The 18,350-nt window shown below is 37.6% G+C and overlaps 1 protein-coding gene across 1 annotated transcript in view; it reads right to left on the bottom strand.

The window, feature by feature from the left end:
• Positions 1 to 18,350, bottom strand: part of PRKAR2A (protein kinase cAMP-dependent type II regulatory subunit alpha) — a 59,557-nt gene that overhangs the window by 30,839 nt on the left and 10,368 nt on the right. The window contains exon 2 of the mRNA XM_079316699.1: positions 4,763 to 4,798. Within this exon, the coding sequence (XP_079172825.1) occupies positions 4,763 to 4,798 (36 nt within the window). The remainder of the gene's footprint in view (positions 1 to 4,762; positions 4,799 to 18,350) is intronic.

The raw sequence follows: 18,350 nt of genomic DNA, 5'->3' as shown, positions 1-18,350 counted from the left end.
TATGATATGATTGCTCATCTTTGGCAGGAGTCAGACTAATGAAGAGTTCAAGGTAAAGAGTCCCCACCACCATCAAAAGAGAGAAGAATCAGTGAGTTGGAAGAACCAATAGTCAAGGCCTCTTATGGAAGCTTATGTGATAAGGAAAGAAGGCAGAAACTGTCAGGGATTATTGATTTATACATTATCCAAAACGTGAAATTACCCAAATACAAAAAAAACCAAAAAACCACAAAATACTCCACAACAGTGGCATAGTGTCACATCAGATTGCTAGAGACAAGAGAAACATCAAAGTGCTGATTCTGAACCCAGCATCTGCTGGGGACACTGACAACCAGCAACTGTCAGGGTTCCACACAATGCTAATGTCTGAATGAATGAATGAAAATAGGATTCAGTGACATTTAAATAAAATTAACCTCTACAAGTGAAACCTTATTCAGCAACCCCATCTTAGGGGAGGGTTTAGCACCCAGCTCCAGGAACAGATTTGATCCTTCTCATTCCACTGAGTCTCTGCTGAAAGCTCTCCCACCAAAGAGACCAACTGAGGCAAATCCTGTTCATTTGACTATTTTTTATATTAACATGAAAACAGGCACAGATCCTGACAGTCATGTTACTATTAAAGAAATAACTATTATATATTGCTTCCCTAGATTATACAGATCAATTCTTCTGCTTACAGTTGTTGAATGTGAAAACTGTAATCTCATCCCACGGAGGCCAAAGGAAGACTCATGAAGGTTCATATGCAAAAGAGATGCATTATACCAGGTCACTCAGATAAACAGAAATAATTGTAGAAGAAAGATGAAAACTTTTTGTGGCACATGTATGGTACGGGTGTCATTTTGTCAGATTTTCCTAACCCAAGAAGAAATCAGCAAGTCTTCTGGAGAGTGGGTGTTCTGTGCAATGAATCAAAAGTGTCTAGAAATGGGAAATGGCAATACAGAAATCTATTGAAAAACTTAACTTTTCTGAAATATGCTAAAACTAAAAGAGGAGAAACTATGCACAAGAGAGACTCTAGTGGGCGTCACAGTCTTCCTTCCAAAAACACAATTAACTTTTCATTCATATCCTGCCAGGAGCAAAATTCTCCTCAGTGTTACGTACCAGTTGTTATAGTGGGACAAATATCAAAACTCTCTTTCTCTAGCTTTGAAATAGCTTTCCTCTAATTGAGAAAGGAGTAATCACTGATTTCTAACCCTCTCTGAACCATGCAGTCAGTCCCCAGCCAAAGGCAGAGATACTGGCATGCTCTGCAGCCTTCCACTATAGAAAATGAAGTGACCAACATAATTAAGTTTGTCAGGAGCCTCTATGCTTGGAGGAGGATCAAGGAATGCAATGAAGCAAGCATGAATTTCAACCCAGTCCAATTCTTGGGAGGAAGAAATCTCTAAGGGTTTCAGGCCATTCAACCCAAGCTTGGGCAAAGGGAGTCAGTCAGCAATCCATGTAACACAGGTCACACAGGCAGAAAGCTCAGATTTTGCTAACTCAGAGCAGCAGCAAGACCCAGCTCTACTGGACATTAGCACTGGAATTGCATCACAGCCTGTGGCACCCTAGAGCTAGGAGGTTGTCAAATTAGTGAGGTTGTTTGTCCATTTTAGTTTCTATCACCAATATAGCTCATGATTTTAGAAACAGGATTATTTTAATGAAGTCAGCCACCAGCTCAGATAAAAATTAGAGCTGATCAACTGTTCACGAGCACACTATGGATCTCAACATGTTACATGGCCAAACATGCTACACACAAGCCAGCTATTCACCAGGATTAATTTCTAGGGGAACATCAAGCTCTCATTTCTCCTTCTCCCTCCAAGCATTCCATGGAAAAGGCTGTTTCTCCTCATGAGAACACTACCACTCTGCACTTCTATAAATAATTACATGATTAGATAAATTCCCCTCTTCCAGGATGACCCTCCTGCACAGCCCATTTTGAGTAAGTCTTGACAAATGACAACAAAATATTTACAACATTGGTAGTATTTGCCTAAACCGTTTGGATGTTTGTAACTGGAAATAAACACCTAAATGAAAATTTAGTAATCATTTGAACAGATTTATTCTATGGGTTTGTGTACCTCTAGAATTTGCAATAGTGCACCAAGGAAATCATGATTATCCAGTTATCTGTAGGCAGCTAATCACAAACTAGTAGAAAACTCCAAGTTTAATATTAATAAATTAATAAAGCAACTAAAGAGAGATTCTCTAACTGCTATGTGTAAGAGAGCATAATAAGCATTTGTTAGCCTCAAAGAATACATCTGTAGTTGAATGGTTTACCAGAACAGCTAATAGCCTGTCACAAACTGTATGTAACATAGACAACCACTTAATCAACTTTTCCTTTAATTAAAATTATATTTTTCTTTTATTTTTGACCTAGTGAACAGGGACAATTCCCTAGGCAGCCAAATACTTTAAAAGAACAATTCTTGCTTGAATTTTTCTTTAACACATCCCATGTTAGCTTTTAAATTCTCTGTAAATCTGCAATTTTGTGCATGTAAATGTTGACAGCAGCAAGCAACTGAGCTCTGCTCTTCACTCCCCTTACAAACACACACTGCACTGGAAACACAGAAATATTGGTTGGAGTGACAAGGTTCAACATGGACTGGCAGAAAGCTCTTCTGAAGAGAAGACCACAAAAGAATACACTAAATGCAAATTACAAAAAAGAACTACGTGCCAGCTTTTCTTCTCCATGGTTTGTTCTGCTTTACTTTATTAGTTAAATCCAGAAACATTTAGCTACTATAGTGAGTAATCTGTAAGGCAACATTGGTTTGGTGTTTGCTTTTATTTGTTGGTTTAAAAAGACAAAAGCTATCTTACAAAAATTGCACAATGAAAACTTGCTTAAAACCTTATGCACAAGTCAAACCAAATTCAGAGCACCAAACCCAGCAAATCAGTCACTGATTTTTATGCAAGGGATTATAAAATGTGGCTGCCAGTGATGGCAGGGGGCTGAGCTCAATAATGCAGCAGAGCTCAGCCAGTCTCATTCCTGTGTAGGTCTTGACAGAAGCAGAAGATATGGAGTGAAATAAAAACCACTAAACAACCTCCCTACCCCAAACCAGCAGTTTCTCTACTTCTCCTGCCAAGAGAAGGAGAACTGCATCTCTGTGTGTACAGAGGATGGTGTTTGCATCACCTTTGCATTTTAACAAATCCCACACTGATCATGACCTTTACAGTGTATACAGAGAAAAAAGTGATTTTTTTAAACTGTGGATAGTATTTAACAGTAGTAATATACCCATATTCTATTATTGCTTGTCTCCATGACAATTCTAATATGAACTATAAACTCTGAATTATTCTAGCTCTTCCTGAAGCAGGAGCATTATTAAGCAACTAAAGTCCTTCTTAATCTAATTGCACAAGATAGCAATTCAATTTTACATTTGCCTTTTAGTTGCTCACATTAACCTTTAGCCCCCTAAATGAGAGAATTTGTTTATTAACGAAGAGCAGCTCAGTACTGGGTGAGCACCAACACAACATTTCAGTACTGCAAAGCCAAAAAGATTACAAATGCTTTCTGATTAAGGCTTAATTTTTTTAACTTTGGGAATAACTCAGCCTTTATTTAAATTTAAATCTGAGATGCATTCACTCCTGATTTCTAAGATTTTTCTCTATCAGCAGGTTCCAGGATGGATTAGTTTAATTAGCACAGAAACTGAAGTGTCTTGGGCCTCTCCAAATGAGACACTTTACAATATATGACTCTCAATATTTACTATCAGAGCATCAAACTCCACCATTCAAGATTCAATTTTGTCCTGCCTAGATTTATCATGTAATCATATCTCAAAACTACAACACTGTCAATTTTTGAGAGTTATGAAATTCTCATTATACTCAGTTATTTGTTTGTAGTGGCATAAATACACAATCATATCCTTAATCATATCCAAGCAACCAGTAGAAAAGCAAATGAACCACATGAGTATAAGGACATTTTGCACATAAACATGTATTTATCTTACATTTATTTATACACCACAAATATATATTATCAACAATGTCCCAACAGAACTAACATATCCAAGAACATGTCAGATTATCTATATAAATTACAAACTGAGTAGACTTGAACTCAAAACTAGAGAGAAAACACTGAATACAATGGCATTTTATTAAAAATGTGTCAAATCAGAATCACAACTTTCTAGACCAGCTAATTGTTAGCAAAATATTTTAAGACAGAAAAGGTACCACATGCAAAGCAACTCACACTGCACCTCAAATGAAAAAACAATTCAATACTTTTTCCTCTACACATAACCTTTTGTTCACATTATACTCTTCAAAGCCAACTTGCAAAGCTGAACTTTTTTGGGAATAACAAATTCTCATTAAAGCATTTCATATTGGTTGAGATAGAAAACAAACAAACAAATAAACAAACAAATAAATATTATCTCTGTGAATAGCCACTAATTCAACAACTATAAATATCAGTTGCACAAGCAAGGAACTAAAGCAATACAAAATGGGAGCACCCCCCATATTTCTGTTTTCTAACTGCTCTAAAGGTGTTAGCCATTGGCATCTACAGCAAATTAAGAAACAATACTCATTTTTCAAACAAAAACAATGCAATAATTATGGGAAATAAGGCAATAAGAGAAAGGTAATTTTTAATTCCTTTCATCAGATACACATTTCAAAACTATTTCAGAAACTTTAAACTCTTAAAAACAAACCATACCTGATACTCTTCTGTTGTATCGGTTAACAACTGGAGCTGGAAAAAAAAGAAAAATAAATCAAAATTACATATTTGCATTTATTATTACAAAGTATAATGAATTAATTGAATAATCACTATATACTTTTAGTACACAAACCCCATACAAATCTCTTTTTAAAATGCTTCAATATAAAGTTTTCATCCATTTACTTGCCAGCCAGTAAGCATTCATTCCAAATTCAACTTCATATTCCTGAAGGCCATTGCATGCTACAATGGATGGTAAGTAGTTTTGTGTTGTTTTTTTCTTTTTATTACACCTAATTCTGAAAAAATATACCTCTACACAGATTACCCAATCCTAACCTATCATCACTTAGCAGCCTCATGTACTTATAATTATTGCAAAGCATTGCAGCACTTTAGGTCAGCTGTACTAAATGTGGATCAAAAGGCACAGAAGTTTCTGTGCTCCCACAGCAACTCCAGCCCCCATCCCTGACCAAGGCTGTCCCACACCAGGGCACACACTGACATGGGAAAAGGCTGGGATGGAGGATCCATTGCTGCTTTGCTCGTGCTGTAGCTGTACAAGGTACTTGAATTTTGGATTGGGATGAGCTCCTGACTTCCAAAATCACACACACTTCAACACTGCATCAACCTTCAGCAAGCAGCACCTTTCCCCCTTTCACTGTAACCAAGGTACCATCTCTGAGAGTTGCTTCAGTCTCAAAACAGAACAAACAAAAAGAAATCAACCTGTAAAGTTTCACCCAGAACAAAATCAAAGCACTCTATTCTCCTTCACCTCTAACAACCAATGCTATTCTATTCTGAGTGCTTCATGTTTTCCCTCTCTTCTTCCCTTCAACAGGTAATTCTACTTTTCCTGAGCCTTTCTATTCCATTCTTTAAATATTTAAGAATTAGAGGAGCCCTTATACCCCATCAAAGCACATGCATCACAGAGACACATCTATTAAACATCTGCCATGAAAATCTTAATGACCCCATCATTTCTTAGAAACTTTTGAGTATCTCAGCACCACCAGAATAAAGAGAACAATGATTTCTTAGCAAAGACAGAACAGTTCAGCTTCTTCAGAGCACTTACAACCACCCTGCACGTATATGAAAACACAAAACTGAGAACAATACCACCAAAAAAAAAAAAAATCGAAATTATTATTGTGGAATGTTTTTAAAAAAGAAAGGAAATCATAAAAGGTTGGAGGGGGAAAAGAATAATCAGGCTAATCCCATAGTTTTCAGCCAAATCTATCAACAGGGAGACAATGGTCAGCCTTAAAAGAAGCTCAGGATTAAAAGCAAAATTGAATTTTACAATTTAGATCTAAACTTCTGGAATATGACGTAATCCTTATAAATGTAACACTGACGCAGTGTTTCATGCATCAAGCTTCAAGAGGTTCAAAAACACTGAATAACAAACCTGAGAATTCAAGCAACTTTCTCTTCAAACCTTTAAGCAGTTTGTGACAGCAGCAGCAACCTTTCCTGCAAATAAGGGCAGGATGTATCTCACCTGAAGGGAAACAGGCATTGGGATACAGATCCATTCAGCTTTATTAAACAAATTCATCATCTGATCTGAACATGCTCATGCATTTTGCCTCATTTTTAACTGTTCCTCGTGGGTCTGCCTGTGGATACCAGTGGTGACACAAAACTGCTCTGGACAGTAATTTGCCCTGCAACAGTACACTCTCATGTCTAGTCTGAGTAACTAGTCAAAATTGGCCAATTTGGACCTGAAGAAAACAGGAAAATTCACTGCTTTTATCCAGAAACCCAGTCAAATACCTACTGGTTCTCTAAGGTTTTGAAGTATTAAAGGACCAGAATAAATCAGTTCCGTTTCCACTACAAAGTGATTTATTACAAAAGAAAATACTAAATTAAAAACATGATTTGGTAAGTTGGCTGTACAAGCACCTCAATAAGGTCATAATAGTTTTAAGTAAATGTTGAACTAATCTCATGTATGAATTCAGACACTTCTAATCAACACCATTAGTGAGTAAATACATTATTTCAGCCTCTATCTTGCACATACAGAATTTGTTCTCTACCTCATGACTCCTACACCCATTTCTTGCTCGTATTTAAGAATAAAATTTTCATGTCTTTGAACAGAATTAATATACTACAAAACACTCTGGCATACTTTGGGTAACAGAGAAAAAATCCAACGATGACTTCTTTTAGAATCTTGATTATTTTTTCCCATAGCAGGGTTCAGTGTCATCAAAACTGCATCAAGTTTTCCAGTGTTAAAAATGAGAAAAACACATAACCTTTTAAGGGCAGTTAAGAGAGTACTATTATTCTGCCTCCACAAAGCTTTTAAGATTAAAATGATAGTTTGCATCTCTTACACCAGTGACAGATCTAACATGCATAAAATCCACTTTATGTGTTGTCAGATGACTGTTTTTATGCTAAAGAGATAAAATCTGACATTTCCTAGTAGAGAAGATTAGTGGTTTGTTTTTTTTTTCCTTGTGGCTTACCAATGAAAAGCTCTCTTTGCTTATGACTATTTTCAGCATTGCACAGTCAGTACTGCCACTCCTATGGCATCCTTGTGTTTTGCCATTAGAACTACATGAAGAAAAAGCCTGGCATTGAGCACTGCTAAGAGAAACAAGTCCTGAAGGTCCCACATACACTAAATTGGTCTATGGACAGATTCCAAAAAATTAGATGGGGCAGAAGGGAATAATACATTTAATGTTAACACATTAGCCTATTTCCTAGACTGAGCACTACAGGGCACCTAATTCAAAGCAATAGTGATGGACACAGCAATAACAAACTCCCACACCAGAGCAGACCTTAGAGCACAACCCTGCCAGTGACAGGAATCCACTGAATCCAGGACCTGGTACCACCCAGAGATCTGAGATCTACAGAAACAACATTCAAGAGCTGCTTCAAAAGATTAAACCATTTTTATTTTTTTTAATCTCCAGTTAGAACTCCCCCCTGCCACACACCATGGGCCAGGGCTCAGTTTGAACAATGGGCCATGTCTCTGGTAATGACATGACTGTTATTATATGTTAATTGCAAAAACCATAATGAGATTAAAAGATTTTGTTGTGAGATGATTGCATTGTAAACTCTCCATTATGTCAAAACCTCAGGTGCAGCAATATCCAAGTTCAAAACGTCTCATACCTTTGGCACAGCTCCTGCTTTTACTTGGCTCATGGGAACCAAGACACAGTAATTGGGTAAACACAACAAAAACTGAGGTAAATTAAACCATTGTACCAGAAGAGAGCAAAACGGCACAATTTCCTCCCTGGCAGCCAAAGCAAGTGGTTCTGGCACTGGAAAGGCAGATCAAGCTGTGCATTCCACAGTCTTGCCAGAACTGACTCAGGACAATGATCCTACTCCAGTGTTCAAGAAAATCAGAAATTTCTGCTCAACATATACATGTTCTCCATACTGTGATAGGGCACAGACTCAAGTAAGCACTAGATAGGAACACTTAATAGCTATTTCAGACTGAAAAACCTTTCTTCCTCAAAGTAAAGGTATGTCATTACATTTATTTAATTTAAAAAATTTAAATAAATTGCATAAATAGACCAATATTGTACATTCCATTACTTAAATTCAAAAATGTAGCTTACATCAAATAGCACTAGTGCCATGCAGTTAGTGGCTACTGCTAACTACACTGCCACTTGCTAGTGGCTCCATTTCATTGGGTTTTCTCATTTGAAAAATTAGGGATGTAAATCAGACTTTTTTTTTTTTTTTTTTTCGTATTTTCCATAAATGACAAAACAGTAATTTCTCCAACATCCTTCAGTTTACTTTGAAATATCTGATGCTCGATTGTGGCTCACTACATTTAACTGAAAAGTGTTCTGATTGTGGTTATAAGCAGGCATAAAATACAGCCCCATAGTTGAAAAATGGACACAAATATCACTTTTACCATTTTCAAACCAAACCAAGAATTACAGTATTTAATGCAAGCAAATGACAGTAAAGCCACTCTTTACAACCAGACCTTACAGCACATTTTTCCTACAGTGTGTGGGCTCCCTTCTCTGTCAGTGACTTTGAAAACTGACTGATAAAAAAACCCCATCAGGATTTTTTAGATGTACACTACTACCTTAACAGGGAAAGCTGTTTTCTTACACTACTCACAAGCCTGAAATGAACAGAAGTACAACCAATCATTCTCCAAGCTGCTGCTACCCACTTCTTCCATATCCTAACATTAAATTCTTATAGAAAAAGACAAAACTCAAAAGATCAATTCACTTCAGGGTCACAGGAAAATAATTCAAACAAAGGACTGGCATTCCAGGCATGACAGCAGAGTATTAGGTGTTACTGCTCTGTACTGGATGTACCTTGAAAACTCACTTCTCTTTCTTCACAGATACTTTGCTTTTTACTATGATCTGTGAACATTACCTAATTTCAACTAGGGTAAAAAAATCTCCACATGACTTTGGCGATTCTGAATACATTTTATAGCAGCACACTAAGTTAAGCTATTGTGCACACAAATATGTAACAGAGACCTTTTGTGTAACTCTACTCAGCAATTTTGAAGGTTTCCTGATAAAAGATGGAGCAAAGCTCATATTAGGTGGCATAACCTTAGTATAGCAGTCAGAGTTCAAAGAGCATAGGCACAAAATACCAGCTTTATTGCAACCAACTAGCACAATAAATCAGTGATTTACTGAGTACTATCCCATTGAATCATGGCACTAAATCATCCCATGTGAAGAGAGACAAAAAGAGCAACAGAATGTAAACTGTTCTAATTTAACAAGTCAATTAAGTTTAACCAAACAACACATGAGTTGACACTATAAACCCATAAAGCTGAAACACCAGAAGCAGAGTGAAGTATAAATCTGAGGCGTGACTGTCTCTGTGGAATGTTGTATCAAGTTACGATAAGGAAGTGCCAGACTACAGCTGTCAAACTGTTTTTCTACACACCAAGATGTTAATGGACTTACATAAATAGGAACCATCACAACTCTGAGAAAATTCATAGATTCAAGTATCAGCTTTTCAGGATTCCTGGCAATTAAAAAGTAATACTAGACCAGAAAGAACTTTCATCATCAGATGTGCAACTGTACTTCAATAAATACCAATCTGAACATTTTTTTCTGCAAGTAAGTAAACCTGTAACTGAGTTCCCTGTGACTATTACTAATATAATAGTTGTGTATCCATGTTTTCCTTCAGGATGTCCTTAATGGATAGTGGCAAATTCCCACTTAACCCTTCCACATTTTTGCTTTATAAGGTGGGGGCCACAGGCAGGGCTACAAACTACTTTATTTTTTTCAGAGGCAGCTCTGGAACCCAAGAGCTCTCCTCAAGGCTTTTCTCAAAAAAGTAAAACAGACAGAAACACATCAGAGTTTTAAAGATACCCTTTTATTCTTCCTTCTATTCCTCTGCCCACCCATCCTCCATAGAGGATGGAAACTCAGAACCCAGCTAGACAGGCAGGAGAGACCCTGATGGTGTCAGCTGAAGCATGCCAGACATTTGGAGGAAGACAAAAGGTCAGGGAACACTAGGGAAGAAATGAGTTTTCAGAGAACAAACAGAGGGAGCACAGAACATTAAAAAAATAAAAAGGCAGAAAAGTGGAAACCATGATCCACAATTGGGCACACACAGGCTTTGCTTTTCCATAAGAGATTTTTTACATCTATGAAGTTGGAAAACAATAAAAACATTACATTGCTACTAAACATTGTTTTCCTGTCTGCTGCTGTAGAAACAGAGACACAGACACCTTGCTATTTCTCAATATTGAAAAATAGCTGTCATCAATAGCAAGAGAATACAACATAAAAACAAAGTCACAACACATCCTAGAGTTTCCAATTTAATTCATTTTTTAAATCTGTATTTTAAAATTAGAGACACAAAACGGAGAAACACTGTCTGAAAGCCTCATTTTGGAAGAGTCCCTGACTCTTGCTTTCCAAGTTTTTTAAAGCCCCTCTGATAGAAAGAACGTAATAAACTCTGGGAAAAGTTGAGTCAACAAGCAAAGCATTTATGTCAGTGAAAGAAAGATGTTTATGAAGTTAAAACAGTTGTGCTATTTTGAGTTGGCTCTTTTTCGGTTTTTAAGTGCAGTAGAAAAATGAATATGCACTCTGGAATGGATGAACTTTAAACAGCTGATAAATTTAAAAAGAAAAATCATCTCTTGACTAACTGAAAGGAATCTGTGTGAATCTCTGGTTATGATGGCACTTCTTGACTAAGGCCTTCAGAGCTTTGTTTTGAAGTCAAAGATCTTTATTTCCAGTGTATCACTATTTTAATACTCCCTTTCCACAACTGAACCTGAACAGTCATGCACGGTACTATTTTCATTACATTTCTCAGCAGATATCCATTCTCACAAAAAAACCAAAAAACATAAGCCTGCTCTTAGAATTCAGGAGCTCATACAGCCTAAGCACAGGAGAACAAATACCAATCAAGCAGCACCTCACGTTATCTGACATTGCAATGGAATGACCCACACAGCCCTCTCCTATTTCTTGCTGACACATCTAAGATCAAGCCAAACACAGCACTTTTTTTTTGTGCTGATTTTTTATGAGTGTAATCTATATTATGAAGATCAAAGAGATAGCAACAAGGCATGCACTTTCTTTACAGACAAACTGGAAAAACTCCCCATGTTGATGTACAATCTCAGCTAAAAGTATGCATTTCACAGTGATCAGATATAACCAAATGCTGATACTACAACAGAGATTGTCAGGGACTGAAATGAAAGACTTGGGAATGTTTTCAAGTATTAGAAAGACAAATCTATGCACTGCACAGAGAAAGAAGGATGCTGCAAAAAAAACCAGGAAGTTAAGAAGCAGCTGACAAATCTTCAAAGTACTGTCAGAAGAGGCAAGACACTCAAAGGTACAGCACAGCAACTGGAAAAGGGAAATTTGCTTGGGTTTTGGGAAGAGAAGACATTTCAGAGAGAGGGAAGCTAAGGAGTCACATTGGTAATATCAAAAAACATTAAGCTTACAAACCCAACATTAAGCAGATTATAAAAAGAAAAGCTACTAAACATATTTGAATGTGACTTCCACTGGGACTGTCTGACAATGGAAAAGCCAGAAAGGGCCAGAGATGAGAATGAGACTACAGAGAAACAGCAACATCACATTAAGAAGAAATAAATGCAAATTTCCTTAAAATAAATGCTTCATACAGAAAAAGATAGTGGCATCTTATCTAGGGAACTATGAGGCATTTTCGAATCAGTAAGAAACGTGGGCAACTCACCCCCATGACCAGATGCAGTGGCAGAGAACAGAAAACCTCCTTTTCCAAGACTCTTGGAAAGGACTCTAACCCTTCTTATGTTACCAGTTCTACTTTCCAACCTCATCTCTTTATTTAATTAGTCTCCTGATCCAGCAGAGATCAGAGGTGGATGAGGCAGGAGGATTAATACCTCAAGGTACTTACGGTTTCTGAAACATAGTGAAGACAAATTTAGTTTGAAATCTTTTCATTAGAAACTTCAGAAGTGCTGTTTAAAGCAACATTCAATTCTGACAAAGATCTTTTAAAGCAAAACTTTCTGTATTTCAGTTGTTTTTTTACTATGGTTTTGATTTCTAAGACTTAACTCCACGTCCTCATATCTTTTAAAACATCAAACACCGAAGATTTTTGATCAGATTTTTATCCTGTGCCTAATAGTAGGTGCAGTCATTGTTCTGTATGTTACAAACTAACAACATTTAAACCTCTTTCGGGTTATTTGGAATGCTGAGTTTCACCAAACATACTTGGAAATTCTGGAGATAATTCCTAAATGAGTCATAAAAAACGTCATTTAACTATATCTAGCACATCAGTCTATTTTTATTATTTCCAACTGCGCCTCTTGCATAAATCTCTTTCTACAAAATAATGACTTGTATACAGGTGAATGCAATTTGAGTAAGCTAAAAATACGTGAACAAGGAAAAAAAAACAAAAAACAAGAAACAAACCTGAGTGAATTGTTTATACATTTCACCATTATTAAGTTTGCATTCCAACACAGCACAAAGCCACTGCTAAGTAGAAGTCCAAGGTAAATAAGTCATTGCTCCAATGGGAACAGTCTCAATCAATCCTGATCTGCCACTGGAATCAGTCAAGGGGACTTGTGGTTTTCCATTTTCAGAAGGCTAATTAGAAGTCTCACCATTATTCTGAACATCTGAATGCATTAAACATTGCAAAAAGTAACAAGAGCCACAACCCACTGGAGGCCTCTCACAACAGGAGGTTAGACTCACCAGGCAGCTCCTGAATTCCTCCCTAAGTGACATGGTCCCCACACCAGCACTCTGAAACATCACCATCAACATGAGCTGCAGCAAGCTCCAGACACATCTTTCTCACCCTGACAGTTCTGTCCTCTCCCAAACCTCAAGCACAACTCTGTTCTCAGTCCCAATGTGGTCTAGATTTTAAAAACGCTCTTACCAAATTAGTATTACCCTTAGGAATAGCACAGCACCAACTTATCTGAAAGTAGGAACATATCAAATAAATACCATCAATGAAGTCAGGAACTTTTGCTTAACAGCATGGCCAGTAAGTTTGAGAGAAGCACTAGCCAGGCACTACAACTATAATAGACAAATATAATCCAAATACAGATCTGGGGGGATATCTTCAGAAGGTAATAGGGATGAAGTGGAAAATGCCATCACTGGCACTGGCTTTAGTGTTTATACAGCCTCAGGTACAAGCAGTTGTAAAATTAAGTTTGAAAAGAGTGGAAGACAAGCATGTCCCCGCTGTGGTAATGGCAGAGGTGAAGCAGTGCACTGGCTCCATGTATTTCACACCTCCTGTCACTGCCTTTTCTGTAACCTCTTCCCCTGGACACTCCCTTCACACACCTCTACTCTGCCCCGGAGGAGAAGACAAACGCAGCTGCAAAGAGGACAGCTACAATTCTCACTCCCACAGAAACTCTTCTACTTTCAGTTTCGATACCACATTTACCCTGTCTGTTTGTAAGGCCTTTAACCTATTCCTACTACCAAGGCTTTACTTCATGCCACAGAAGCATGGTAAATACTTCAGCAGACAATACACACTTTCCCAGGTGGATTGCTGCTCTCTTCTGACAGATATTTTTGGGTTGCAGTGCACCACTGATGTTCTTGTCATTCTCTACATTCCCTAGTTTTGTTCTACCCTATCTGTGCAGGATGGATTTTTCCTAATACACTGCACAGAACACCTCCAAAACCCAGTTAAACACACACACACACACCTGTATATACTTTTACAGAGACTTTTCCAATGAGCATCTCCTAAATAACTCATAGACATCCTATATTTCAACTGTATATTATATTATATATTATCTGTCCTCTAGGTAGAAGCATATTTTAAGGCACAGTAAATGTTGCATGTGTTCCTAATATTTTTCTAGGTACATCTGGCATTTGAGAAAAGTTCAATACAGCATAATGCTGTATTTTTATTTGAATGCATAATGAAGAGTTGATTTCCTCCTATATGTAAAGAAATATGATGATGATGCACAGATATTCTTGTGGATTAGCAATGAAAAACAAAGAACAAAACAAAATTTTGACTGCCTATTAGTTTTCACCAGAAACACAACCTTAATTTTACATTCACTGCATTGTATTTTAAAGAGATTCCATCTGCTCTGTCTGTAGTGCACATTAATATTCAGAAGACATCTGCAGTGTACAGACCAAGCTTTTAATTGGAATCATGTCACAGCTACCATCACACAACACTGAATGTAAATGTTGGCTATCTGCACTTGGCAGCTGCTTGGCAGGCTCAGCATAGAGTCCTACTGAGACTGATAGTGTCTTTAAATAATGTGGTATCAGGATATAAAAGCTATCTTGAGAAATCAAATATTGACTATCATATCCATAACCAATATCATCTACTAGCACCCCAAATTACTTATAAGCAAAATATGGTTCATATTCAGACATAATTTTCAAAGAGAGACAACAAATTGATACAACACTCACATCTTTCACTATGATAGATACTTAAGCAAATTTAACTTGTATGCAAAAGGGGACAATAACAACTGAACTTCAGTGCAACCAAAATGGTGTAATGAAGCTCAAAGCATTTATAGAAATCTAAAACTCAAGCATTGCTAAGGACATAAGAGCACCTGAATAAAAATTCAACTAACAGCTGCACTCAGTGAATTAAGATACTTTTCCTACAATGTCAGACTAATTATTCTAGAATGAACAATATAGTTACCTTTTCTTGGAATTAAAAAAAAAAAAATCCAACCCTGAGTCAACGGCATTATCATTTGATTCAAATTCTTGCCAAACCATGGTAACACAAAATTACATTTTCCCAGTCACCTGTGTATTTTCTGCTTGTACTCTGCTCTAAGTTTCTGATAAATGGGGCAGTGAGCAGCAATCTACAGAGAGAAAACTGCACGTGTGTGTGCAGGTATGTACACACAAAACAAAGTCCTGTCCAACACAAGCAACTGCTTGTTGCACTGACAAACTGATCTTAGATACCTTGCAAGAAATTTCAGCCTAATCAGTATTCAAGAATGACAAAAAAACTCTAAGAACAGCAACACTTGCTTTTCATGAAATACACATTTCCTTAGGGAATTTATATTCCATCACTTTTACCACTCTGTAACAAACACAAATCAAACTAAAATTCAAGACCACAAGCCATTAAGCTATACAGTTAAGCCACCACAAAAATAATTATGCAAGCAGAGGCATCATCACAACAGAGTCATCATGATCCAGTGCCCTCCTCTGGTAGACTAATTGGATTACTGGATCCTCTTAGCTTCAGAGCAGCTCCCAACACAGATAAGGGAATTACACAGAAGGGAAAGACCCAATTGTTCATGTTCAGGGCATATATACATGCTCAGTCTCAAGCCTGCACTTGCAGATCTGCCACCATTTCAGAATGTGTTATGATGGAAGGGTAGAAAAGTAAAGAAACAGAGAAGGCAGAGCTAGGTTTCAGTCCCAAACCTGACAGCATAACAAACATCACTGACCACTGATTGTAGCATCACTTCCAATGTGTGTCAATACCAAGGCAAAAAAGGGCTGGTCTTAACCTTTTTCATCAGCAATGTGCAGCTGGTCTGCTCAAATTTGGACTACAATAGAAAGGAAAAATTAACGTGGGCAGTGATGGATGAGATGCAGCCTAAGAAGCTTTTTCTTTTGCCTCTGAGCTGTTTAGCCTGAGAAAAAACAGGCTGGAGTCAGTCTCACAGTCAGGTGTATCTCATTTGGCAGTGTGAAACAACTATAACTGAACTACTGCTACAAAAGAGCAATTTAGAAGAAAATTATGAAACAGGAGACTTGAAGCTCAACAGAAACAACCAGCAACACGGAGAGAGCCTGGTGTTTCACACACCCAGCAGGCATGTTACACAGCTATACCTGCCAGGTCAACCTGAGTTCAGGATTGCTTAATTATAGGTATCTAGGCAGAATTTAAGAATAGCATCCTACAGGTAAAATAGGCACATAAAAGCCCACAGCTCTTTGCCTGGGTCACTTCACATTTCATTACCAATTCCTGCTGACATTTGAATGATGAAACATACTGTGTTTTTACATAAGACAAAACTGCAATAGGTTATGCTGTCATCTGATTTGATCTGAACAAAAGAGCACAAGGAATTTCAATCAAGTGTCACTTCAAGCTGATTCAGAGCTTAATCTCACACATCCACATTTAACTCAAGGCATAAGTACATTTGTATGTGCCAGGCAAAGCACACTGGTTCCAGGGTATTCTGGACAGCTTTGGCTATGTCCAGGGAGGTGCTCCTTCCCTCCTACTCAGCCCTAATAAAGTCACACCCGGAGGAGCTCCCTGCCCAGTTCCAGCCTGCCCAGTACCAAAAGACTCAGATATACTGGACAGAGTCCAGCAAAGGGCCATAAAGATGATGAGGGGACCTGGAGCACCTCTTGTGTGAGGACAGACTGAAAGACCTGTGATGTCAGCCTAGGGAAGATAAGGCTCAGAGGAGTTCTTATCAATACCTGAAGGGCACTGAAGGACAACAGAAGCAGTTTCTTCTCACTGGCACTCAGTCACAGGACAAGAACCAATGGCCACAAAGTCAAACACAGAAAGGGTCCACCTGAACATGATGAGGAACTTTTTTACTGTGAGGTTGACCATACACCAGCATAAATAAACTGCCCAGAAAAGTTCTGGAGTCTCCATCCTCTGAGATATTTAAAAGTAATCTGGGTGTAGTCCTAGGCAATCACTATAGGCAGTCCAGCTTCACAAAAGAGTCAGGCAAGATGACCTCCAGAGGCACCTTCCAAACTCAATCATTCTGTAATTCCACAAAGATGTTCAACAGCTCATTAAAATTCATGCTTTGCTTCAAATTTAAGTTCCAATGGCCAAAAGGCAAATAGAAGTACAATTAATCTGCAGGTAGATGCATCTAGTTTCAGGCATCCAGGTAGATAACTGCAAATTCTGACACAGGCACTGCACAGATTTTGGGATGCTGTGGCTTAATTTGGTTGGCTGGGTTTTTTTAAGGGAAGAAAAGCAGGAAGAGCAAAGCTGAGAAATAGCCTGGGCTTCTCCGTGTTCTTACTATAGGCACATCTTTGTAAATGCAAACTGAGCACTTTCTTTGGCATTTTTAAAAATGTTCAGTATCGACACTACTACAGTATACCAAACTAGTTCTTATTCTAATAAAGCTATATAAAAGTCAAGGAGCATCCACATCCTGGACAAACCTCAGCCAGCTTAGCCATTGTGACAAAAGGCATCTATTATCAGCTGATCAGCTCCTACTCTCCTAGGATGTAGCACTTTATCCTGCACAACTAATCACCTCTGAAGACTCATTCTTGCCTGAACAGCTTGCAAGTGACCTCTCTCAAAAAAAAAAAATTTAAAAGCTGCCTCAATTCTTCTGGAAGTCTGGTTTTTACAGTTTTGGGTTTTTTATTAAGTGCTTAAAAAAAGGCTGACGATGTCTTGTTGATCTGTGAAATTATAAAGAAATTTATTCGAAGAATTACTGTTCCCATATGTGATATGTTAAAAAAACTGGTATAATACATCACACCACATTTTTTAGTAACCCAAACCAGAAAACATTGATCACTTGTTCATAAGAAGTTCTACATATACTTGGGACTGAAAGGATCTGCTTTACAGTTTAAAAAAAAAAAAAAAAAAAAGAAAAAGACAAAACAAAAACCAACACACCAAAACCTCCACATCAACTCACAATTTGTGTCCTTGATATATACAGATTTATCTACAATAGTGATAGAGGAGGTACACTGGATCTGCAGGATTTTATGCTGCAGTAGGAGCTTCAGAGTCACAATACTGGACTGCAGGTGTTCTGCCTTGCTTTCCCTCATCTCTAAGGTGCAGGATCCTCCATGAGAGCACAAGTGACTGTACAATTCATGACCATTTTCTTGTCTGGTGCTTTTCTGGCAAGAACAAAATGTGAATT

Source organism: Erithacus rubecula (genome assembly GCF_903797595.1).
Source record: "Erithacus rubecula genome assembly, chromosome: 13".
NCBI classification, from domain to species: Eukaryota; Metazoa; Chordata; class Aves; order Passeriformes; family Muscicapidae; genus Erithacus; species Erithacus rubecula.
Note: the sequence above shows the minus strand (reverse complement) of the source record. Positions and strands in the feature narration are given on the sequence as shown.